The 25898-nt window shown below is 46.2% G+C and overlaps 1 protein-coding gene and 1 long non-coding RNA gene across 3 annotated transcripts in view; one reads left to right on the top strand and one right to left on the bottom strand.

The window, feature by feature from the left end:
• Positions 1–25898, bottom strand: part of BRIP1 (BRCA1 interacting DNA helicase 1) — a 1188160-nt gene that overhangs the window by 1086678 nt on the left and 75584 nt on the right. For both annotated transcript variants that reach the window (XM_085649424.1, XM_085649423.1), the window contains exon 4: positions 13927–14115. In XM_085649424.1, coding sequence (XP_085505550.1) covers positions 13927–14115 — 189 coding nt within the window. The remainder of the gene's footprint in view (positions 1–13926; positions 14116–25898) is intronic.
• LOC146858835 (uncharacterized) overlaps positions 1–25898 on the top strand; it is an 87688-nt gene that overhangs the window by 22704 nt on the left and 39086 nt on the right. The window lies entirely within an intron of this gene.

Raw genomic sequence — 25898 nt, 5'->3', positions numbered from 1 at the left:
AATGCCCAAAGGGGGAAACACATTTTTCCAGCTTTCTCCAACCCAGTCCCCACACACCCAAGTCATACATACACGCAGGAGTGGGCAGTAGCCCTTGCTCCTGCATTATACCATAACCATGTCGGGTGGGATAAAGAGTTACCCCACCACGTCATTCCAATAAAAACAAACCCAACTCCACAAAGACAGAATCCCATTAAACAGGAAGCTAAAAAATCGGTCAGGGAGATCTTAGATCAACTTGAATACCAAGGTGTGATTGAACCATGCACCTGATCAATGAATAATCCTCTGTTTCCCGTAATGATACCCGACAATTCATATTGTCTAGTTTTAGACTACAGACATTTAAACTCATGCACAAAAATCTTTGCAGTTCAGAACGCACATAGTGCCGCATTATTGAATAACATTGTGCGGAAAAAATACAAAACAATACTAGATATCTCAAATGTATTTTTCTGCCAAAACATAGCGCCTGAAAGCAGATATTTTACAGCCTTCTCAGCGCTAGGGTCACAGAGTCAATTTTGTCGACTCCCCCAAGGGTATAAGAATAGCCCGGGGTTATTCTCAATGAGGGTAACAGAGTTACTACAGAATTTGGGTGAAGAAGCATTATCATATATAGATGTTATTTATCTGACAGATGATGACTTAGAGGAACACTTGACCAGGGTAAGCACCATTATTTTGGGTTTCGCCACTGAGGGCTACAAATGTAACTTTAAAAAATCAAAGATAGCCCACCTCAATGTCCTATTTTTGGGATATGCGCTTTCAAGTGAAGGCAAAAGCCTGGCAGCTCACTTTTTAGAAAAGTGTACACTACTACAACCTCCAAAATCATTAAAAAACTTACAATCCATACTGGGATTTTTGAATTTTGGCATAACATACATTTTGGATTACGCAGAGAGAGTAAAACCTTTCTACGACCTAATAAGACACAGGAATACACGAATATCCTTTGTTCCCTACAAACTGATATATCATCAAAACACTTACAGACAAGCGTAAACGTACGCAACCTGATGATCCGCGTAGTCGCAGGTCAATCTGGGTACACCTACTTAACATTTAATGAAGGTGAAACAGTACCAATCGCATATAAATCACATTTGTACACTAATGCTGAAATGCGTTTTGCACCAACAGAAAAAATTCTGACGGCGGTACAGACTGCTGTAGCGAGAGAAAGAGCGCTGGCCCGGGGAAACGAATAATTGTTGTGAACCCGGTACCAGCCTTAGAGGCTTCCACAAAGGCAAGTATTCCAAATGTGAAAGCGTTACATCCAAGATGGATACAATGGGCTAATTCTCTCACTGCAACAGATGTAGAATACAGATATGACCCTAGTTTAAAAACACAAGCATTCCTGCAATATGAACAAGAATATCCTCTACCAAATGAAATTATGCCTCTAGATCGGTATTAATACATTATTTATATTGACGGATCTGCTCAACCAGCCATATGGAGCAAGCAACAATACAGTGCGGCATGCGCTATTATAAAAGGTAGGATGCAGGATGGAAAGTTCTGTTCAATCTGTCAAAAACAGTCTCTCGGAGACTGCACGGCTCAATTGGCAGAATTAAAAGCACTGTTACTGGCACTTATAAATACGGATCCAGAATTCCCCACACTGATAGTGTGTGATTCCTTTGACTGTGTCCAGTCTTACAACGAATATCTCCACTATTGGGGACAGAATGGGTACAGAGATGCAAAAGATGGCACAATTAAACATAGAAAACTTTGGGAACAGGTAGCAGAGTTGAATAACGAACTAGAAGGAGCTCATGTGATACATACTCTGAGTTATCAACGCGAGGGCGTTCACGTTGAAGAGAATTCAGTGGCTGATTAAGACGCGAAGGAAGCAGTATGCACTGCGTCCGTAGCTGTAATCACCCGTTCTAAAACAAGGGAAGACGGTAGCACAAAGGTAGCTGTGATTGCTTCACGCAACAACAGCAAAGCACTAACTAAAGGTTTTCCACTCAAGTACTCCTACAAGTTAGATGCAAACAACGTTCCATTTGCTCAGATTCCTAGAGTGGGGGATAGAGTAACACAAAACATGGATCGTAGGTTAGGTTTAATCTTGGCAGCAAACGAGGGTCTGGGTTCTGCGCACGCAGGAGTTACGGCGACAGTTTCTTTACAGAAACAACGCTATTGGTGGCCAGGGTTAACAAAGCAGACAAAAGATTTCGTCTTAAAGTGCGATATCTGTCAACAGATAAAAGGGTCCACCGTAGCACGCCCAGCGCAGACACCATTGTTAATATCAGATAGACAGCTCGCATGCATTTACCTGGACCACTGCGGCCCCTTACAATCGGACGGGCTTACAAGTAAATCATGGTTGCAGTGATTCCTGTTCAAGACTTTTATGGGTATGGCCTTAGCACTCGGCTGACGCCCGAACTGTTATAAAAGATTTGCTTGTCTTCATAGGGACATACACAGTTGTCACATTACATTCTGACTGTGGCCCCGCATTCAGCTCTAGGGCTTACAAGGAAGCCATGGGAAGTTTGGGTGTAGCATTTCGGTACTCCTCTCTGTACCATTCTGAGGGAAATTCAGTTGTGGAGAGGAAAAACTGGGACTTAAAGCAATTTTTAACATCTAGGGTTTTAGGCTCGGGTGGTAGTTGGGTCAATCACCTATATGGGGTCCAGAGGGCCTTAATAACCAGCCAAGAAGCTCTCTGGGAGGGGCAACCCCTTACGAGGTCCTGTTTGGGACAAGAATGTGGGTACCTGATCTCGATTGTGAAGGCACAGTGGCAGATAAAAAAAACATTAGACGTCAATAAACGTTTGGCTGTTTTACAGGATCTGAAAGATTCCAGAGCCTCCATAAGTAACGTCGAGACAAGGAAAACCGCCACTGGGGAAGTCAAATCAGCATCTGCAAGACCTGCCTGGATCCCTAAAGTTGGGGATCTAATCAGAGAAAAGATTGTGGACAAGAAAGAATTCGGGCCATTCTATAGAAAGCCTGTACCTGTCCTGGCCATTGAAGGATCAGGAACTGTACTTCTACCGCACCTTGCCAGAAAAGAAAAAAGGTTTGTCTCGTACGATCTGATCAAACCACACTATGTGGCCGATACTAAATAGTAGGCCTCGTGGGCTCCTGAGCAGCCGACGTCCTCCTCTCGCTATGATACAGGAAGTTCAAACAGAAAGACTCATAACATTTGAGGAGTCACCTTTACAAAGCAAAGGAATTAATAACAATGCAATGGAACTAGTTTCCCATGATACGAACTCACAAAATCAACATGAGAGACAAATTTCAATTCAACCTAATAAGGATGTCTACGTCAACATGCCTCAACAAGAGCAATCAACAAGTTCCTCAAAACCTGCTGAGCTACCAAAGATAGATAGAACTGCATCTGGTTATTTCATCGCATCCAAGTGAACCAGAAACGACGCCAGCCCAAATTCCTCGCAAACAACGGATCAAAGACTTTTTTGACTTTTCTTAGGAAAACTTATTTAGTATCACCTTGGCTAGAACTTTGGATAATCACCAGTGTTTTATTTTTTGGTTAGGATAGGTAATAACTTTCCACTTGCTCATCAATGGATCTTATCTTCAACAGAGCTCTGCAACGTCAAAAGTCAACTTAATTTTAAAACCTCATGTTTCATCTCATCGTGAACAAAGAGATTTGTCCTCCGTATACATTTCAGCAGTTCCTATAACGGATGGTATAGTGTGGGACAAAGTAAATTATGATATATTCAGACCGACCAAGCTTATAAAGATTTCACATTTGTTACAATTTAATTGAACGATATCATTACCTCCAGTACATTTTCTGATGATTGGGATTTTGAAACTGTTAATAACTTATCTGATTTAGAACAATCTGCCGCATTTTCTAGCACTAAAATGTTAGAAGACACATCAGATTTTGATAGAGTGTATAGTTATCAACATTATGGTCATCATTTCTTGCATAAATCTAGTAAACCTAGGAATGTTTTCAAATACCATCAGTGGAAACAATGCCCTACACAACCGAAAAGTAGTTCAAAAACGTTTGCACAGAAGTTTTCATATTTTTCAGGGTTTAACATTTCTGACCCCGCCTCTTATTATAAGGTTTCACCTATATCTGCACGGAAAAATATGTTAAACACCAAACAGATTTACTCTGCTTCCTTTATCATCCAGCTGTCTCAACAGGGTTTTGACTTATGGATGGACACTGTAGACTTGAAATCAATCTGGGGTTCTAGGGTATGGCAAGTACAGGGGACCGAAGCACTGTTCAGGCATGCCTCATCCCACAGCAGATGATCTTTCTGAATGAGACTGTGCAACAGACTTCCTGTCTTGGATTAGCCAAGAATAAGGACATGAACACGCCCCAAATTCCAACACTTTTAAACACCGAGGGGAATTTTACATCAGAAGGAGGGGCTAAGCAAGATGACATATTGAAATACAATAGATCAGACCCTAATTGGAAGGGATGGTTGGTTTTGCCCACAGACACAAATGGATGTCGGGTAAGATTCAGGGATAGAACCGAAGGGATTAGCATGCATAGGCCAGATCCACGATATGTACAACGAGAACATTCGGGGGTAGTGACATCATATTGTGTTGGGAAGTTGTGCCTTGATTGGCTAAAGACCTCAACAGTACCACAAGTGAAACAACACGTGTCCTTACTCTCAGAGGACGTGGACCTACGGGATTTTTTTTTAGGCCCTAGAAACCCACGTCAGAAGCGCTTTTTGTATGCGGTCTATAACGAAGTCTGGAAAATCGCCCAACAAGAAGCTGCAGAGAGATTAAGAGAGATAGATAGAGTTAACCTAGAAAAGGCGTCAGCCGTAGTTGACAACAGTATGACTACATTAACATCCAGGATATATTCACTGGGCAACATTGTATCTTCTGCTATCGATGTGATAGAACAGGATTTGTCCATGTTGCAACACGAACAGTCACAGTTACGTTCTATTGTATTGTTAACCTTGATGCAGCAGTCATTGCGTTATGTGCCTTGGCGTTTTATCAACATTACGTCATCATTTTCTGCATACAATCTCACAAAAAAACAGATGAAGACGGCACGAAGGGGAGCAAAATATACAATGCTGCGTATTGAGAAACTGGATAGGTTACACTTTACTGTGGCTGAGTCACCGTCCACAGAACGGTTAGTCCACGGCCATTTAACATTGCCGGTCGCAACTTTTCAGTTTCAATATTGCCTAAAACAACAACAGGCAGGCAGATATGAAAAGATGGTAAGGAATTCATCAGGGCATCCTGGGATTTACCATACAGATTTTGATGCATGAGAGGGGATCTGGAAGTGTTTCTAAGCGGAACTAACTGCGAGAATGCTTTAAGTGGATCTCTCATATGTCAGGATATTATGCTACACGGGGCTTGTAATGGGTCTGTGGCAAACTTATCCTGTCATTTGAGGGGTACCCAGGCAGCTGTGATTAAACAGCTATTTAGGCTTCTCTCGAATAGGAGTTACTTGATGCTGAATGATCAAGGTTGTTGTGGGATGCTTCCAGGCACCCCGTATTTAGTCACTGTGAGCTCCAGGATTACTTACTGTATGCAAGTATTGTTTCCACTGACTCATACAATCAGGGAGGCGCCGTTATGGCCTTCACTAAATATTTCCTTTATACGGTTTGATAATCTGAGCAGAATGAAAGCCATGCTTTTACAACTAACCATGCCCTTAACCTCTGCCCGGGAGACTTTTGATCTCCATTTCGCAAGGTCCTCGGCTGAGATGAACAAGTTACTTACATTCGGTAACGCTTTTTCTGGTGGATACAGTATCTGCATGTGGATTCCTCACCTTGTGAATATCTCCTGCGCCAGCAACATTCGGAAACTTTTTGTAGCTCTCCACGCCGACGAGGACGACGTCACAGAAGCACGGCTCCGCACGCGGCTCCGCTGACGTCACTGGACCCATAAGAGGATCTCGCCAGCATGTTGATGTCAGTTCCGCCCTTTTTTCCGTGCCTTTGAGGCACACGGATGGACTGACAACAATATATATACAGTATACACAGTACATAATATACAAACCAACACACACAGTGTGAAGAACAATGCAGGAAGGCAAATGAAATAACACACTTCCTTTGACAGTAATAAATACCTTTCGAAACATCATCACTATTGTAGGTATACAAGGGTGGACAACGGGGAGGTGGGTGGGTCAGTGAGGAATCCACAGGCAGATACTGTATCCACCAGAAAAAGCATTACCGAAGGTAAGTAACTTGTTCTTCTGATGGATACATCTGCCAGTGGATTCCTCCCCTTGTGAAAAGATTACCACAGCAGTCCCACTCCCGGAGGAGGGTGTCCACCCTTCTATACCAGAAAGTCCTGAAGGACGGAACGAGCAAAATGCCCGTCCCTCCTCACCTCGGAATCCAAGCGAAAATGTGTGGAGGGAAGCCCAAGTTACCGCTCTACAAATGTCCTCCACAGGAACACCTCTAGATAAGGCAGATGTAGAAGACTTTGCCCTGGTAGAATGAGCCCTTATACCCTCTGGAGGTTCCTTACTGGCCAAAGAGTAACAGATCTTGATGCACAAGATAATCCATCTGGAAATGGTGCGCTTGTGCACCGCTCTGCCTTTCCTGCAGCCAACAAAGCCCACGAAGAGCTGGTCATCCACTCAAAAGTCTTTAGTCCTATCGAGGTAAAAGCTCACCGCCCTCTTAGGGTCCAAGCGGTGAAGCCGCTCCTCCTCCTTGGAAGGGTGAGGGGGAGGAAAGAAGGTAGGAAGGGTAATGGACTGCCCCAGATAGAAATGAGTTACCACCTTAGGCAGAAAAGCAGCCCTGGTCCTGAGTACCATTCTTTCAGCATGAATGGTCAAGAACGGGGGTTTCGAACTTAGAGCTTGAAGCTCGCTTACCCTCCTTGCCGAGGTAATGGCAATGAGAAAAACAGTTTTAAAGACAACAGCCTTAGTGGACACTTGTGCAAGGGCTCGAAGGGAGAACCCATCAAGTAAGTTAAGACAAGATTTAAGTCCCATTGAGGCACAATAAAGGGAGTAGGCGGAAATTTGTTGGTAAGGCCCTTAATGAACCGCAGGTGACTTAAACAAGGACGGCTTATCCGGCAAACAAAGGAATGTCGACAAGGCCGAAAAGTATCCCTTTACAGTAGCTACAGAAAAGCCCTGCTGAGCAAGAGAAAGAGCATCTGAAGGATGTTGGATAAACGAGCCCTAAAAAGGGTCAATAGACTTCTCTCCGCACCAAAGAACAAATTTAGACCACTTATAGGAATAGATAGATTTGGTGGAATTACGTCTGGCAGACAATATTACATCTACCACGTCAGGCGGGAGAGAAAAAGAATTCAGGTTGCCCTGTTCAATCTCCAGGCATGAAGGTGTAAGCTCTGGAGGTGGGGGTGTAGAACCTGCCCCTCCAACTGTGAGAGGAGGTCTGCCCTCAGAGGGAGACGGAGCAGAGGGCACGAGGAGAGGTGGAGAAGATCTGTGTACCACACCCTTCTTGGCCAATCCGGGACGATCAATATGACTTGGGCCCGGTCTTGGCGAATTTTCCTCAGAATCCGAGGAATCAAGGGTATGGGAGGAAACGCGTAAAGGAGATGTGAGTACCATCTTAACTGAAACGCGTCCCTCAAAGCTCTCTATATCGGATACTGGAGACTGCAGAATGATGGGCAGTGAGCGTTCTCGTGAGTGGCAAACAGATCCACCCGAGGAGTTCCCCACGTCCAAAAGACGTGACGAACCACCTCCGGATGGAGCCTCCACTCGTGGTCGGCAGAGAACCGCCGACTGAGACTGTCTGCACGCACGTTCAGAACTCCGGCCAGATGATTTGCCATCAGACAAATCTGATGATCCTGAGCCCAGGACCAGAGACGCAGAGCCTCTCTGCAGAGGCAATGCGACCCCACTCCTCCCTGCTTGTTGACATACCACATCGCGGTAGTGTTGTCCGTCAGGACTTGAACCGACTGACCGCGAAGGGAAGGGAGAAAGGCCTTGAGCGCCAAACGTATCGCCCGCAACTCCAAAAGGTTGATGTTAAGCAGCCTTTCTTCTGGAGACCAAAGACCCTTGATCTCCAGATCCCCCAGATGCACACCCTACCCTAAAGTTGATGCATCCGTTATCACTTTGGCCACCGATGGAGGTAGATGGAAGGGCCTTCCTTGGGACAGATTGCCCTCCACGCTCCACCAAGACAGATCCGCTGCAGCTTCTCTGGAAATCCTCACAGACTCCCTGAGGTCCCTGTTGTGCTGATACCACTGCCTGCGGAGGCACCACTGGAGCGCCCTCATGTGCCAGCGTGCATGGTTGACCAACAGAATGCAGGAAGCAAACAGACCGAGCAGACGAAGGACCTTCAGGACTGGAACGACCACTCCACTGTAAAACAAGGGAATCATTTCCTGTATGTCGAGAATCCTTTGAGGAGGAGGGAATGCCCGACACACAGTAGTATCCAATACCGCCCCTATGAACAGGTTGCGCTGAGAGGGCACCAGGATAGATTTGGGCACGTTTATCGAGAAACCCAATTTGTACAACAGCTGGGTTGTAACCTGCAGAGGATGAAGCACCTTCTCCGGCGACTCCGCTTTGATTAGCCAGTCATCCAGATAGGGAAAAACTGGAATCCCGATCTTCTGAGATGGGCTGCCATCACCTTGGTGAAGACTCGAGGTGCAGTAGTAAGACCAAACGGACGGACCACAAACTGATAATGTTGTGACCCTACCGTAAAACTGAGATATTTCCTGCGCGATTTCAGGATGGGGATGTGGAAATGCGCATCTTGCAAGTCGATCGACACCATCCAGTCCTCCTGCTGCAGTGCCTGAAGAACCTGCGCAAGCGTGAGCATCTTGAACGTCTCCTGCTTCAGAAAAAGGTTCAAGATCCTGAGGTCCAGGATTGGACGTAGCCTGCCATCCTTCTTTGGAATCAGGAAAAACCGGGAGTAGCATCCCTGACCCCTTTCCCCGCTCTGGAACTACCTCTATCGCACCTTTTTTTTAGTAATGTAAGGACTTCCTCCTGCAGGAGGAGAAGGTGGTCCTCCGAGCAAGCACCTTGGCAAGGAGGGTAATTCGGAGGGAATTCCCGAAAGGGAAGAGCGTACCCATTTTCTACAAGATCTAGATCCCAAAGGTCTGTAGTGACCGATTCCCAATCTTGTAGAAAATGGATAAGCCGACCCCCCACAGGACCAACATGATCCAGAATGGTGGATCTAAGGCTGCTTTGCAGTGGTGGGAGGGAGGGAGGAAGAGGAGGAGGAGGAGGAGGAGAGATGTTGACCTCGGGCACGACCCCTGATCCTGTCCCTGTAGCTCTTATACAGGGTATTTTGCTGCTGCTGTTGCTGCTGCTGCTGAGGCTGAGGCTGCCTGTAAGTCCGAAAGGACGACCTCCCAAAACCTCTGTATCTCTATAAGAAGAACCTCTAGGCTGTGCCTGCAGACCAAGAGATTTGGCCGCGGCTTTGCTGTCCTTGAACCTTTCCAAGGCTGCATCCGCCTTTTTCCCCAAACAGCCCAGAACCATCAAAAGGAAGGTCCAGAAGGGTTGCCTGCACATCAGGGGAGAACTCCGAAGATTTCAGCCAAGCACTCCTTGTGGCGACCGAGGAGCCCATAACCCTGGCAACAGAGTCCGCAGTGTCCAGGCCACTCTGGATAACATGACGCGCAGCCGCCTGAGTGTCTGACAGGACTTCATTAAAGTTCTGCCTGTCCTTCTTAGATAACTTAGGAGCCAGCTGTTTAGCAGAATCCATAAGAGCGTGGATATAACGGCCCAAGAGACAGGTGGCATTTGTTGACTTTAAGGCCATACTCGCAGAGGAGAAAACTTTCTTGGCCAATTGGACGAGCTTTTTAGATTCCCTGTCAATAGGAACCTGTGGAAAGGCCCCGGAAGACCTCTTTGAGCAGGCAGCCTGAACCACCAGACTTTCCGGAGAAGGATGGGAAGAAAGAAAGTCTGGATCTCCTGGAGCCGCCCTGTACCTCCTAGCTACAGTCTTAGAAACTGCAGGAGCTGAAAAGGGCTTACGCCATACCTCCATGACTGGTTCAGTGATGGCCTCATTAAATGGAAGTAAAGGCTCTACCACGGTGGAAGGGGAATGTAGAACCTCAGTAAGGATATTAGGTTTAAATTCAGCAGTTGGCAACTGTAAATCCAAAAGCTCAGCTGCTTTCCTAATGACTGTGTGGTAAGGAGCCACATCTTTAGAGGGAGTATCAGCTGGAGGAGTAATCTCCCATTCTGGTGACAAATCAAGGCCACTCGCCTCCTTCAATTCCTCAAACAAGTCATCTGACTCCATAAGCTCATCCTCTTCCATCTCTTCCACCTGGTACCTTTGTTCCTCCAAAACTCTCTGTGCTTCTCGCCTGGACCTAATCCTCAGGACCGGCGTCGGCAGTGCCGCAACCGACTCCGACGGAGCCGGCGTCGAACAGGGATCAAGAGGAGCAGCAGGAGTCGAACGAGGTCGAGCTGGAGCCGGAGAAGATGGGAGCGGCATCGACGTCCTTAGCGCCAGATTAAAAGCCATTGGACCCATGGGACCCGAAGGTGCTCCAGAGGGGTACACCGCTCTAGTGAAGACGCCATACATAGCATTTAAATAATGCGATGGGTCTTGTCCCGGGCCTGGAAAGGGGGGGTAAGGCTCACATTGAGGCATTACCGGACTGGGGCCAATCGGCGCCGACGGTGGAGCCAGCGGAGTTGAAGACTTATCAGGAGCCGGAGCCTCTTCAACCGGAGCTGGAGAATGTGTCGGTGATGGAGCCGGAGCCGGAGGCAAACAGGAGAAGCAGGATTAGACACAGGAGAAGGAGAAACATAGTCCTTTCGATGTCGAGGAGTAGGCAAAGTCGATCTCGGAGCCGTCTCCTTATCCGAATGGCGTCGAGAGCCATGCCTCTTCTTCTTCTTCTTGGACTTAGAAGCATGACCCGACGTCGACTTCGACCTCGATCTCGAGCGTCTTCGACCTCTCTTCTCTTTTTTCATCCTCGCGATAAATAACTTAGCTTCTCTTTCTTTTAAGGCCTTAGGATTCATCTTGCGGCAGCAAGAGCATCCCTCGACGTCGTGATCCGACGACAGGCACCAGACACAGTCCTCGTGTGGATCCATGATGGACATGTGCTTACCACACTCCCTACACAGCTTGAATCGGGACTTCTTCGTCGACATCTTGGAACAAGAAGCAAGAAGAAAGTAGAAACACCAGCAGAAACACAAAGTAACTAGCCAAAGCTACGGAGAGTCCCAGAAAACCGTTAGCGTCGACGGCGCGGAAAAAAGGGAACTGACGACATCACGCCGGTGAGGTCCTCTTATGGATCCAGTGACGTCAGCGGAGCCGCGTGCGGAGCCGTGCTTCTGTGACGTCGTCCTCGTCGGCGTGGAGAGCTACAAAAAGTTTCCGAATGTTGCTGGCGCAGGGGATATTCACAAGGTGAGGAATCCACTGGCAGATGTATCCAAAAGAAACAGACACCTATACGTACAAACTGCCCTTTCCATTTCACAGGAATGGTAAGTTGTATCTTTAACATGTCTGATACAACGGGTATTGTACAACTATTTAAGAACATAGGTTCTGGACAGTTAAGCACCTTTTAGACGGTCCTCGGAGTTATACCAAACTTTATAAACTCAGTCTTTGGAAGCATTTTTGGAGGGCTTCCGCTGATCCTGTTTCTAATAGCAGGGATCCTGATTGTTACCTTTCTGCTGCGCAATGGACGTCCCAGCCACCAAGGAAGTAGCAACAGCTCCCCTGGAGCACTAAAACCGTGATCGCATGGTACCACATCTGGGCACACCTCGCCTTCGGGAACTGAGCGCCTCTTGGTTCCTGTCATTTAGACCAGTCTGGATGGACTGTGTCCTACCTGTTCTCCGATGCCTGTTCTGCGGAGAGGAATGCGTGTTGGACCTCTGTCTGACACTTCCATCGGTTGCACCACTAGACGTTGATGCTTTACTGGACCCGATAATGACCCACGTTCTGCAGTGTCCGCAACGCATTTCCATGTTATTGGCAGCATTCTTAGAGCCACCACAGGTAGTTTCTGCTCCTGTTGGTATGGATACCTGCTCCTCCACCAACACTCAGGCTTCGGATATGGCACAGGCTGCCCCAGCATCTGCTGCAGGCAGTATGGAAGATCATCTGTGCTCTATTGACATTCTTTGCGAGGTGTTACAGGAAGCGTCAAGTGCATATGCAGACAACAGCAATATTGCGTCTACCAGCAATGACACAAACATTTGGCACATAGCATGCTGGGAAGATTTGTCCTTTCCTTTTAACAAAATTCCAAATGGAAACATTTTTGACCTGCATGGCTTTCAGATGCCTGTAGTTGTTCGGACTATATAAACAGACACTTTAGAGCCAGGGCTTGAGTAATTTCTTTTTATGAAAACTTCTTGAATTTTTTTTTTTTTTAAACGCTTTTTTAACTTCTGTTATGATGTTTTTATTATTCTTTGCACAAACCTCTAGACGCCTGTAGTACGCTAGAATTTATTAAGTGTCGTCCAGTCGGATGAGGAGTGGGTGCTATATTTCATATAGGGACCCCCATATAGATCAGAGTGACTTCATGACCCTTCACCAACATCTTGTCCTATATTACATACATAACGTGATTTGAGGGACTGACCTTTTATCTAGTTACAATACTACACACTGTACGTAGGGTTTTTCACTGAACACTGGTCTCATAAATTATGCCTGAGGATTCTTAGATTCTTGGAATCACAGCAGGACCATCATCTACTGCATAATGTCGGGACACTGGTACAGTGAGGTAGAACCCCCTGGGGATACCTTAGGGTATATAAACATCACATCTTGCTGAAATAGTCAGAGGAGATCACAACTTCCATGCCGACACACTGACGCTAGACGCTGAGGTAACTGCATGCAGACACGCCAGCTCGCAGTGGTCTGAACATCCCTCGCGGGGTGTCCAGCTCGAGACCAGAACGGGGCCCCACAGTCTCACATCAGGTAACGGGGTTGGCTTTACCCTAGAGGGATTCTTGTCTTTACACCTACTAACATGCTAGGTACACTTAGGTACATCAAGTTAGGTTGCATCGTAGGAATACACATTTTATTGCCATGTATTTTATATACTCGCCTATATTTATGATTTTAGCAAAATGGTAGAAACCTACCATCTGTTTACTTTCTTAGTGCTGCTACTCATTTATACAAGTTACTGTCTACTGGTGATTTCAGTGCACTAAATTTACGCTAGAATAACGACTGTTCATTAAATACTTATTAAAAACATCCCAACCGTTTATTCTGTGTATCTCTCTGAAAACAAGTGAGCACGAGTCATTGAGCTAAATGTAAGTTACTATTTCCACGGTCCTGAGGGGTCAGGGTTGTCATGTTCGATAGTTGCTAAGAACTATTCTCTCCTTGGTAAGAGGAGGTTATAGTGGCATTGCGAGCTAGCTGGTACACAGGCCAACATACCCGGTGGGGGTGTCTGAAATCAGTCTGGACACCAGTCCTACAGTGTGTGTTGTCTAAATGCACAGATCCTATATAGGTCTTATAGGAACTACACGACAAGGTCCCTCTAGCCTGTAATTGATGCACCATATGCTAGAAATCAATCAACACTCAATTATGTACAATAAACCTCCTATCCATTAAACAATATTAAACTTTGAATATAGAAATTTTCAAAGCAACATCCATCAGTTAAAAGACAAAGTATCACACTAAAAACCTAAAAGACTGCTTTTATTATTTTCCTAAGCAGAAGTCAATTTATAAGTAATTCTGAATTAGTTACCATCAGCAGAGGGAAAGGTGTAATTTCTAGAAAATGGTGATTGGCTATGACAGGAAGATGATGATCCTGGGTGTATTTCTCTCACATCCGGAGTAGGAGTTGGACTGGAATGGCATTTGCACCGACATTTCTCAAGCGTCTCTGGTTTCTTACACTCCTTCCCAAACCCTGGCTCGTTAGCAGGTTTTCCTGAGGAAGCAAGAGGAAAATAGCATTGACACAACCGACAGAAATACAATCGGCATTTGGATATCTTTGTAGGGTGAAGGTCGTCACTGCCACATCATGAAAAGAGCCTGTGGAGACAAGGGTGTATCATAGGAAAATGTGCTATGCAAAGTTCGGTCCAAGAACATCTATCATCAAACTCAGACAAACAGAACCCTGGTCTCTCATTTGGAAATGGACATGTTACATCATTAGCAAATATTACAGGAGGGTTTTATTTCAAATCACAGAGATTGTATCAATTATTCCAATGCTTGATAACAACACAGCTAGAACAGCAAAATTGTCATATAAGGTATAACTGACTCTAAAGATGTTCTGGGCAACTACAGTTATGAGTCGGCATTTACCAAACTGACACACAATGCTAGAAATCTATCCCAAAAGACAAGCCTATGTACAAACCATTAGACAACTTTTCCAAATAAAACTATGTAAGATTCAAATAACAAGATAGCAGCTAAAATATTTAGGACATTTAATGAAAAAATTATATTTATCTTATAGAGAATTAGTCTGCATTGAGAAGGACGTTGACCGTACAAAATCCATTCTAAAGTCAAATTAACTTGGGCGTGGCTAGCCTGGCAAAGATGGCAGACGCTTGCTGAGAGAGCTTCCCATACCTCCAGTTTATTCTGAGCTATTCGGCGTTACTGCTGCCGCCTGAGTTCCAACGATCCTGAAGCATGCTGGTTCCGCCAACCTGCACGGGTACTACCAGCCCGGGCGGTTGGTACGGGTTCTCTTTGGGACTGTGGCTGGTGGTGCGGCGGTCGCCACTCCTCTCTGGAGCCTGCTGGACCCCTATGAGATTTGTGAGGCCATGCCCGGAGTCCCCCCCTTCCCAGGAAGAAGGCATGTGTGGGCTGCTGGGGCTGGGGCTCTGCCTGCTGCAGCAGGAGCTGGAAGGCTCTCAGGGGACTTGGTTGCTGTGGCAGCCCTGCTTTTGGCAAGGCCTGGTGCTTCGTGGGGCTGCCTGAGACCTGAGTCAGAAAATCTACTGCGACCTCTGTCTGCTCTTCCTGCTCATCGGGAGGCTCACCCAGGAGACCTCGGATTACTCACCATTGCCTAAGAGACCCTATGTGAAGGGGCAGTCCAGGAAACCTGAAACTGCCAGAAGAGACCGCAGATCGGTTCCCTCCCCAACGTGGATCCGTTCTGCGCCATGGGCAGGTGGAGGCGAGATGTTCACCTGTGAGAGGGGTGGCCACTTTGTCAAACCACAAGAGACATTCTGGTGAGAGGGGTATGCCGTAGAAGCCACTCCCCTGATAGGAGCCACACCTAGTAGTTTATGGTGCATATATTCCTTGATTAGTGGTGGGTGGGTCGCTTTTCCACAACTACTGGGCCTCTCCGCTACACACTGGAGGACCAACTGCTCATTGTGCCCTGGGTCTAGCCCCTGATTTCCACGGGCGAGCTTCTGGACGGGGCAAGCGGGTTGAGTCCCAATACTTCACCAAGGGAACCCATACAGACACCTGCGAGTTGCTTAGCCGCTGGGGGTCGCCAACTGCTCGTGCTGCCCCCAACCTATGCTGATACCAACACGTGGGGCCAAGTGGGTCAGAGCGACTACTCGATACTGCAGGGAGGACACAACATGGCCACCACTTATACTTGCGGGCGCTGCTTCGCGTCCACACGAATGACCCCAGGCCAAGACGATAACTAAATATTTCTTAGTGGACTCCGGAAAGGCAATGGGCTAGGACTAGGGACACAAGTAACATGCCCAGGTCAAAATAGACCGCTTGACCATCCCACCCCCACCATGAACGCTGAGGGAACCCAGACAAATCTACCGGCCAACCCCTGATGGACTCACCCAACACAGGGTTCATCTTGCAAGCAATTCAAGCTTCAAGGGAAGCAGTGGAAACCAAGATTGGAGAGGTGAGAATGGATGTGACTCTGCTCAGACAGGACCTTCGGAACGAGGTGAACTGGGTTGCGGAGGCAAAGGGTCAGGTCTCCACCATAGAAGATTATATTAACACTCAAGTCTATGGTCACTAAATTGATACTTACGACAAAACAAGTCAGACCCAGAGTGGATGACAGATTACGGTGGAACAACCTCCAATTGTGGGATTTCCTGAGGGTTTGAAGGGAGCCGATCCTGAGAAATTTGTAGAAATCTTGGATCCCGGGAGTCCTCCTCTCAACTCTGGTTTGTACTAGAGTGAGCCCATAGATCTTTAATGCCTAAAAAACAGCCAGGCACACACCCGCAAGCAATAATTACCCACATACTGAATTTTAGAGACCGGAATGCAATACTCCGTGAATCACGGAAAGCGGAAGACATTAAATATCAGTCCACACGCATTATGATATTATGATCTTTCCTAACTATTCGAAGCTAGTTCAACAGAAGCGGAAATCCGTTGAGGAGGTAAAACAAAAATGAAAGGTAATGAACCTCTGTAGTTCTAGAGGCACTTTGACTACCATGATTTAAATTGACTTTTGATGTTTTATTTTACCCTAGTCTTAATGTATGACATTTTCCCCTGCATATGGCTTTTTTCCTTGAAGATTTATTTCGTGTAATCTTGCAGTTTTAAACTTGGAGAGCGGTCACAGAGTAGAACAGCCTTGCCAGTAACAGAATGTGCGAGATGTGCATTTGAAGGCATGAGAGAGAGAGAGAGAGAGATGTGGAATGTACTTCTTGATCTCGAAGTGCAGTGTTATGAGAAGTGGTGCACAAATGTGTATTATGTTGTACATTGAGGGATGAACTGTGTGATGCTATAGGTAGTGGTGCACAAATGTGTATAGTGTTGTACATTGAGAGATGAAGTGTGTGATGCTATAGGCAGTGGTGCACAAATGTGCATAGTGTTGTACAATGGGAAGTATTATGAAGTTCTTACTATTGGCTTTGACATGCCCTTATGCCATCTTGAATTCTGACTCGGTCTTGCTTGAGCTTTTTGCACGCACAGGCAGGCCCCCAGATTACTCAAGTTGTTTAGGTTATTCATGTTCAAGGTTGCTTTGTTATTGTGAATGTACTGCCGGAGACGTTCGTAAGCTTCGTTAAGATACAAATGCAGAAGGAACGCGAGAACTCCTTTACCTTGGAATGCTTGCATGGTAAGTGGCCAATTCCAGTAAGTTTCCTTGACCCAGAGGGTAGGCCTCTTGTAAACTTCTAGTGTTTTGAGACTATAAAGCTGAGGCTTGTTGACTTAGAAACTGTGATTGTTTCAGCTTGAGCGGTGGACGCATCGTCAGTGCAGGCATCTGGTTGCGGAGTCTCTTGATCCCGGCTGTGAATCCCCCGGTCTGGAGTGGGCCAGGATGAAGTTTGCACCAGGTGAAGTGTTTGATTTTTGATTGTTGCCATTGTGATGTGTCGCTGTTCGTGTGCATGTTCAATTTCCAGTGGCTATAACAGTCATTGTGATGCGTGACTGTCTGTGTGCACCTTCAGTTTCCAGTGGCTATAATCATCTGAGGTGTTTTCTTTGAGTATTGACTTTGTGATGTGTGAGAGTCTGTGTGCACATCCAAGGTAATCATTTGATTTATTTAGTGTAAATATCTTTCTGATTTCTGGCAGGACGTGCAGTATAACTTGCTTGTGTTTTATTATTCATGCATTTAACAATTTTGTTCATTTGACATCTGGGAAAGCCTTTCTGTTAGAGAGCATTGCATAAGTAACAACCCAAGCCATATTCTGCGAACAGTCTTTGATGTACTTAATTTTATAAAGTGAAATCCCTTTCCAGGGGTGTTGTCTTGTGCTTATTGCTTCGTCGTGTTTGAGCCACTGTGTGGGAGAGTGGTATTCTATATTATCTGGGAGAGCGAAGCAAGACAACCTCCAATACATGGTGATGTTCCCAGCTATCCTGAGTGTCCTCTATAACTCACGGGCCCCAGTGCTTAATTTGTAAAATATTAAGTGCCAAGGCTCTGTTCAGGAGGCCACTGCAGCTTGCACCACCCATCACCCTTGTCATTGCTGCCAAAACTACTAACCACCTGTCTCACATTTGAATGCGGCAGTCCAGATTATTCCAGGTCCCCAAAGCTAAAGGAATGGCTGGGGAGGTAGGTGTTAGCAATTTATTTATGTATATTGTATTCCTAAACAATCGTTGTTCTGCTCATCTCTCAATTAGATGAGCAGCGCCACCGTGTGGTAGACTGTTCTAAGCATGGTGTTGGCAATTAGGTGCAGGTGCCAAGCACCGGCTCAAATTAAGCACTGACGGGCCCACTTCTTCGTAACCCTGGGGAAACTTGGGGCTGGGCAGTCGAGCAAAGGTCCCTTGGCTGCACGATTGGAGCTGACCCACGGTCTGGGGAAGTCACTGGAACTCAGTACCCGCCAGTCACTCACCCACACTCATGACGTAAAATAGATCCCAGAGGAGTCAATATATATCCCACAGATCCACACACTTGTCCTATGTGGAGACGGATCCGCTGCTCCCAGGTTCTCTAGCAGCCCGGGCCAATCAACAAAATCCCGAGACAAGACCACAACCTACCCACCGCTCCAACTAGGTGGAATGCACAGTCCTAGATAAATAATTAGTGGTGGGAATCCGGGCCTTCCACTCTGCCCTCAGAGGCACTGACTACAGCTGGAACTACTCATGGCCACTAAATGCAATGTTGCATCCATTACATCCTAAGATACTGGAGGGTCCCTCAGTGTGAGTCTCATGCTGTAGAGCTGATTTGTTTTTGTTTTGAAGTTTAAAAGGCAACAGATGATTCTGGGTGGGAAGTATGCAGTGGGGGGCTGTTCTGTTTGTTTCGAGCTAGCCATATCCCAATCCAAGATCAACTGTCACACTATGCTTTTCTCACACCACACAATTGTTCACAACCACCTCACCCTCCAGGGCATAATGGTGCACCCCACAAGTCCCATATATACACCCCACGAGCGACTAAATCATAATGGTTAACTTTTCTGTACTGTCCTGGGTTACCAATGGACTCCTGGATAGGATCAAAAGGTCCGCAATCCTTTGGTAAGCAATGAATAAACATCCTGGTGTCCTCATGCTTCAAGAGACACACATTCTAGGAAGGCAATGCCCCTTTCAGCGGCGTTTCGGCTATGACCATTGAGTATATGAGTTTGACTATAAATCCAACAAATTACTTTACTGGTTAGCCACTAGGGATTGCTCCGCCAGAATAGTACCTGAAATCCTGGACATCCGGGGGACAAAACAATACACTGCGTCTGTCATCGCTGAAGCCTTTGCAGAGTATTACCCCACCTATACAACCCACCTTTGCAGTCCCAAAGGACACAATCACCATCTACCCTTGGGGACATCTCTCTTCCATGACTTTCAATGGCCTATTGACTGGAACTAGACTCTCTCCTCACAACTGATGAAGTTGATGAGGCTCTATCCGAAATGAGCTCGGGCAAAACTCCAGGCCCGACTGCTTTGCCGCTGAATTCTATCTGAAATATTGGAAGCTCCTGACGCCTTTGCTGCCGGAGCTATACCTAGAGGCGGAGGCTAACGAGGGTTTTCCAGCAGGACTACATCTTGCCACCTTAGTGGTCCTTCAAATACCAGAATGTCCCTTGGACCAATGAGCCTTATACAGGTCAATCTCATTAGTAAATACTGAACTTAAAATATCTGTGAAGGCCCTGGACCTTAGGTTACTGCAGGTCATTACAGACCTGGTATACCCAGACCAGTAAGGCTTCTAGCTAAGCCACATTACAAGACATTGTATTAGACGCCTGTTATGGCACTGGCGTGTCGTGCTGAGCTTTGAGAAAGCGCTCAATTCAGTCGACTGAGTTTAATGGCCCAAGTCCTGGAACATATGGGCTTCAGGCCGAGATTTCGTTGATACGTCAAGCTGCTCTACTCCACACCCTGAGCACAGGTACGAGTCAATGGCACCCTCTCCAGCCCGTTCCCCATCCATAGAGGAACCAGACAGGGCTGCTCCCTCTCACTCCTATTCTCTATCCTGAAATCAAGCTGTTGGCTCGGTTCATAAGGTGCGATGCACAACTACAGGGCTGGGAATGACGGGGTTTAGTCTAAGACATAATCACTCTATATGAAGATGATGTGCTCCTCTACCTAAGGAACCCACACGAGCCAGGTCCCCAGGTAATGCAGATTTTATCCATTTATGATAAGGTGTGTAGCCTATGGACCAACTGGTCCAAGTCTCTACTGATTCCCCTGACGAGAGGAACAAAGGCAGCAGATTGGCAAACCACCATACATACTAAAAGGCTTAGTTTCCTTTAATTGGGTATATATGTTTCAGTGGAGCCTGAACTTTTCTGGTCCCTTAACATATCTCCACTCCTCACCAAAATGAAAACAAATTTCACCTATTGGGCACGCCTGCCGTTCCATATCCTTGGCAGGATAGCCTCATTCAAATTGATGGCCTTACCTAGGTTCCTCTTCGTCTTTCAGAATTTCCCTCTGCATATCACCGCCACCTGGTTCTGTGATCCCACTACCCTGATCCACTACTTTCTCTAGGCTGCCCTTTCCCCATGCATTGCATGGGAAGCCGGATGCAAATGAGGGGGGGTATGGAAATGGCAGACATTTGCTTCTATTACTGGGCTTCTCAGTTGCTGGTCATCAATGACTGGGTGAATGAGAATTGGGGAGACCCAGCATATAAATTGGAGCCATCCCTCTTAGGTCTCGACAATGTCCTTCATGTGCTATATGGGCCCCTTACACACACACATACCCCTGAACCCACCAGAGTGGTGGTCCTCACTTGGCATGCAGCTCTAAAACGGCTTGGATGTGAAAAATTCACCACACAACAGACACCTCTGTGGAAAGGGTGCCGGCTGGTACAGGTCTCACAACTGGTAGGCTTCCATAAACAGGATGCTATAGGAATTACTTGCTTAGGAGACGTATGGAAGGGCAGAGCGGTAAAATCTTTCGAAGAGTTGCAAACCCAGTTTTTGTTCTCCCCCACACAATTCCACAAATGTTTACAACTGAGACATGCTCTCTCCTCACGCAGAGGGAAACTGGCAAACCCACCTGAATACCACGCACTTGAGGTCAAACTACTCTAAGGAGCTCTGAAAAAGGGAGTAATTTCACAGAATTATAAATCTTTAATAATCAACTCTCCCAATAGCTTCTTCAACAAAAATGGGAAGTCTGGGTGGGACCCTTACACGAGGCGGATTAGAAGGATGCTTGGATGGGCCCCTGGGTGTTAGCCAGCTTTTCTTGCCTGCAGCTCATCGAACTCCACTATTTATACACCACATATCTAACTCCTATACATTTGTGGAAAGTAGGCATACGACCACCACCGGACTGCGCCTCATGCACCTCCACCGAGGTGGACTTCTATCTTGTGGTATGGTCCTGTATGATTGTAGCGCACTACTGGTTGGCAATTGGGAAGGTACTGTCAAAAGTCACAGAACGTTCAGTGAAACTCTCACCAAAAGTAGCTCTGTTGGTTATCCTGGAGGATCGAGGGGGCGCCCAGGGTGAATGTGTGAATGTGCACTGGTGTGCATGGGTACACTGCTAGTCAAGAGTGACATTGCCTACTATTGGAATGCTGAACAACCCCCTACGCTCACGGAGTGGAATACTGCAATGGACTGGTGCTCCAAACTGAAAGAACCCATTTACCTGGCATGGGGCTGCCCACACAAACACCCCACAATTTGGGTTGATAGCAGACTTTTTCTGGACGTAGTAATGGTTCTAGCATTGGGTGATAAGATAACTCCTATAATTACTCCCCTGTTTTAGTGGATCGGTACGGGGAGGGTGGACGGGTTACATAGGCTTAGCGCTGTTTCTATTTAAAAACATTTCATTATTTAAAAAAAAAAGTCAAATTAACTCATGAGAACAAGTTCTCATCTTAGGGTTTGGCTCAGAGAAGTCAGGTTTTCACAAAGATCCTGAGGTGGGTGCGGAGGAAATTCCAGTCATGGAACCAATCATCAAAAAGTCTACTTACTGTAGTAAAATCACACAAAAACATGTTTGGCAAAAAGATTTAAACCAGTATAGGAAAATTACAGAACTTGTTCCTTAAATATAATCAGGTATAGCTTCTTACACAGCGCCGCACATTAGGGACAAGTTTTCAACTTTAGTCTAAACATTTACTGACAGCCCATGCTGGGTACAAAGACGGAGGGAGTTAAAAGATATTAATGTAACAACCCTATCTCAAACAAAAGGGCATCAGTAATTGCAAGAGTTTGAAGTTAATTTATCAGGAAGAATGTAACCCTGAGATGCAGTGCAGTCCACAACCACCACTACATACTTGGAATATAAATATAGTTAAAAGTCTTTAAATAATAAGGAAGCCTTCCCATTAACCACTGTTATGTATATAGAATCAAACTAGTGGTTAAACGTTCCCAAATAAAAAAGAAGCCTTCCGACAAAGTAACAATGGCAACTGTTCTAGGATTAGTTGCGATAAATAACACATTATATGCCTTTGAACTTTTACTTGGAAATTGTGGATACCTCTGCTAATGTATGCTTTCTACGTGGGGTTTTGGAAAAGCAGGGAAAGGGCGCTCGAGCAGGTACAAGTAGTAATGCAGTTGGTAAGTAAGAAACAAAATGTTAATCACGGTGAAACCAGGGTTAGGAGAACACCCTTAACCCCTGTATAAATAGTGTGGGCACAGAAACTCACACAGGTAATATCAAAACAAGTCCCAGGCACACGTGTAGGGATACAGTTATTGCAGTTCTGCTGTTAAATTGGTACAGAAATCGACACCGGTAAATACATGTATTGAACGATGTTTATGCAATTTTAGATTCATCAAAGCAACAAACGCCAGCCGACACGTGTTTCATCAACAGGTCGATACCTGTGACTCTTCAGGGCTGTAGTAGCGTAATGAGGACGTGATCAGATGACCGATGATAATTCCAACCCGATCGACGGGTTTGTAGCATATCAAGTAAAGGGTGGTTCGGAAAACACGGGCGGGTGCGTCCGTGTGCGGCAGGGCCTGAAAGTTGCACCCTTTACTTGATACGCTACAAACCCGTCAACCGGGTCGGAATTATCACCGGTCATCTGATGTCTCTGTGCAGGGCATTTCTGCTTCACGACCGCGCACAGCATCGCGATCGTGCAGCAGAAACGCCTCTACTAGGCACCAGGGGGTTTATTTCTTTTGCAAGGGGGACACATTTCTGTCTGAGTAGGTGCTGGTGAGTGTAGCGGTCTCTTGCAAGTGAATCATATCGTTTTTGAGTATATAGATCTTTGTGATGAAGGCACACATTTTTTTTTACTTACTTATTTTACACAGTGCTGGTTGTTGTTGATTAGTTTGTGCAGTCTCCTTTCTTAGTAAGGATAATGGCTAGCCGCAGGATTACTGCTCAGCAGGCTGTTGGTATGCTTTTTGAGTCTTCCTCTGACCATGGTTCAGAGACTGACTCTGCATCTGAGGCAGAGGAGGGAGTGGAAGATTCAGGCAGTGAGTTTTCTGCCCACGAGGAATCATCGGATGATGAAGCTACTCTCAGTGCGGATGAAGCTACTCTTAGTGCGGATGAAGTGCCTGTTTTAGAGGAGGACATTGATGTGCCGATAGTGCAGCAAGAGGCATCTGGGCTGCAGCCTGGGGCTGCAAGGCTTCCCGTTGGAAGTGTTGACCTCTGGGTTGCCCCAGGCATGGCGCAGCCGGCATTGCCAGACTTTACTGGTGTTCCAGGATGTAGAGTGAATATTGAAAACTTTTTGCTGCTACATATTTTTTTCAGTTGTTTATGGATGATGTATTTTTCCCAGAGATTGTTGAGCAGACTAATTTGTATGCCAAACAGTTTTTGAGGGACATCTTTAGGCCCCACTCTAGAGCTACCCAGTGGAGTCCCATAAATCTGGACAAGATTTAGAAGTTCTTGGGTTTAACTTTTTTGATGAGCTTGCTAAGGAAGCCATCAATGTCTTCATATTGGTCTACTAGTCTCTTGATGGCAACGGCTATATTTCCGGCAGTCATGAGTCGTGATAGGTATTTGCTTCTGCTTCGGACGGTGCATTTTGTCGATAATGGTTTAGCGTTGCCACAAGATTAACCTGATTGTGATCATCTTTTTAAGATCCGGCCTGTCATTGATCACTATGTAGATCGATTTTCTGATATCTATGCTCCAGGAAAAGAAATAGCACTGGAGGAGTCTTTTGGTCTTGTTCAAGGCCGCTTGGTTTTTAGGCAATACATTCCTAGTAAGAGGGCACGCTATGGAATTAAGATGTATATGCTGTGTGACAGTAGGACTGGATAGGTCTCTAGTTTCAGGGTGTACACCAGTAAGGATTCCATGATTAAACCCCCTAGTTCTCCGTCCACTTTTAGAGTGACTGAGAAAATTGTGTGGGAACTTGGTAGAGGACATTTTAACAAAGGTCACCATTTATTTGTAGATAACTTCTACACTGGTGTGCAGTTGTTCAGGGAATTGGCCAAAGTGGACACTGTTACTTGTGGCACAATCCGCTCTAACCGTAAAGGACAGTGCAGTGCGTTGCGTAGTGAGGAACTTCTAGCTGTGATGTTTTCAGACAGGAGAGATGTGTAAATGATGACTACCAGTCATGATGAAAGCACTTCATCTGTGACTGTTTGGGGTCAGGTTTCTGAAGCGCGCAAACCTGTGTGCATTTTAGACTATAATAGGCACATGGGTGGTGTTGATAGAGTAGATCAGAGGTTGGAACCTTACACTGCTCTTCATAAGGCTTACATTTGGTATAAGAAGTTGGCTATCCATCTTTTCCACTTGGCAACATTTAATGCTTTCGTTGTTTTCAAGGATTGTTGTCCTGAGTCAAAGATGACTTTTGCTAAGTTTCAGGAGTCTGTAATAGGCATCCTTGTTGTAGTGGAACAGGCAAGTGTTCCTAGAGTTGGAGTGGTGGAGGATGTGGCTAGATTGAAAGATCGCCACTTTCCTGATCACGTTCTTCCCACACCCTCAAAAGACTTTCCCAGTAGGAGATGTAGAGTCTGTTGGCGAAGAGGTACGCGGAAGGAGACTCGTATGTACTGCCCCAAGTGTCCTTCTAACCCTGTGCTGTGTGTGCCTGCTTGTTTTAGAATGTACCACACGCAAAATAATTTTTGGGAGCATCCATGAGTGGTAAAGTGAACTGCCTGGTCTCTATTGTTGTATATTTTTTGTTCAGTTTCAAAGTTGGCATTTGTGCAATGTATTTAGTTTGAGATTTTGTGTTAGTAGATTTGTATCTATTTGCAATTAGTTTGTGTTTTCTTTTTTGTATAAAAAAATCCCTACATCTGATGGCGGTGTGTGTAGGCTGGCGCTTGGCTGGTGGTGTGCGTGGACTGGCGCTTGGCTGGTGGTGTGCCTGGACTGGAGCTTGGCTGGCGGTGTGCGTGGACTGCTGCTTGGCTGGCGGTGTGGGTGGACTGCCACTTGGCTGGCGGTGTGCGTGGACTGGCGCTTGGCTGTCATGTGTGTGGACTGGCGCTCGGCTGGTGGTGTGCCTGGACTGGCACTTGGCTGGCGGTGTCCGTGGACTGGCGCTTGGCTGGTGGTGTGCGTGGACTGACGCTTGGCTGGCGGTGTGTGAGTAGTGATTTCCTGCTGGTCACTACATACACTGCTAGCCAAACACCAGTCCACGCAATCCATTCGCTGGTGTGGTTGCTGTGTCAGTAATGTGGGTGTGTGAAAGTGATGGGCCCTTGA

This window comes from Triturus cristatus, chromosome 3_2 (genome assembly GCF_964204655.1).
Source record: "Triturus cristatus chromosome 3_2, aTriCri1.1, whole genome shotgun sequence".
NCBI lineage: Eukaryota > Metazoa > Chordata > Amphibia > Caudata > Salamandridae > Triturus > Triturus cristatus.
This window is presented reverse-complemented; position numbering and strand designations above follow the sequence as displayed.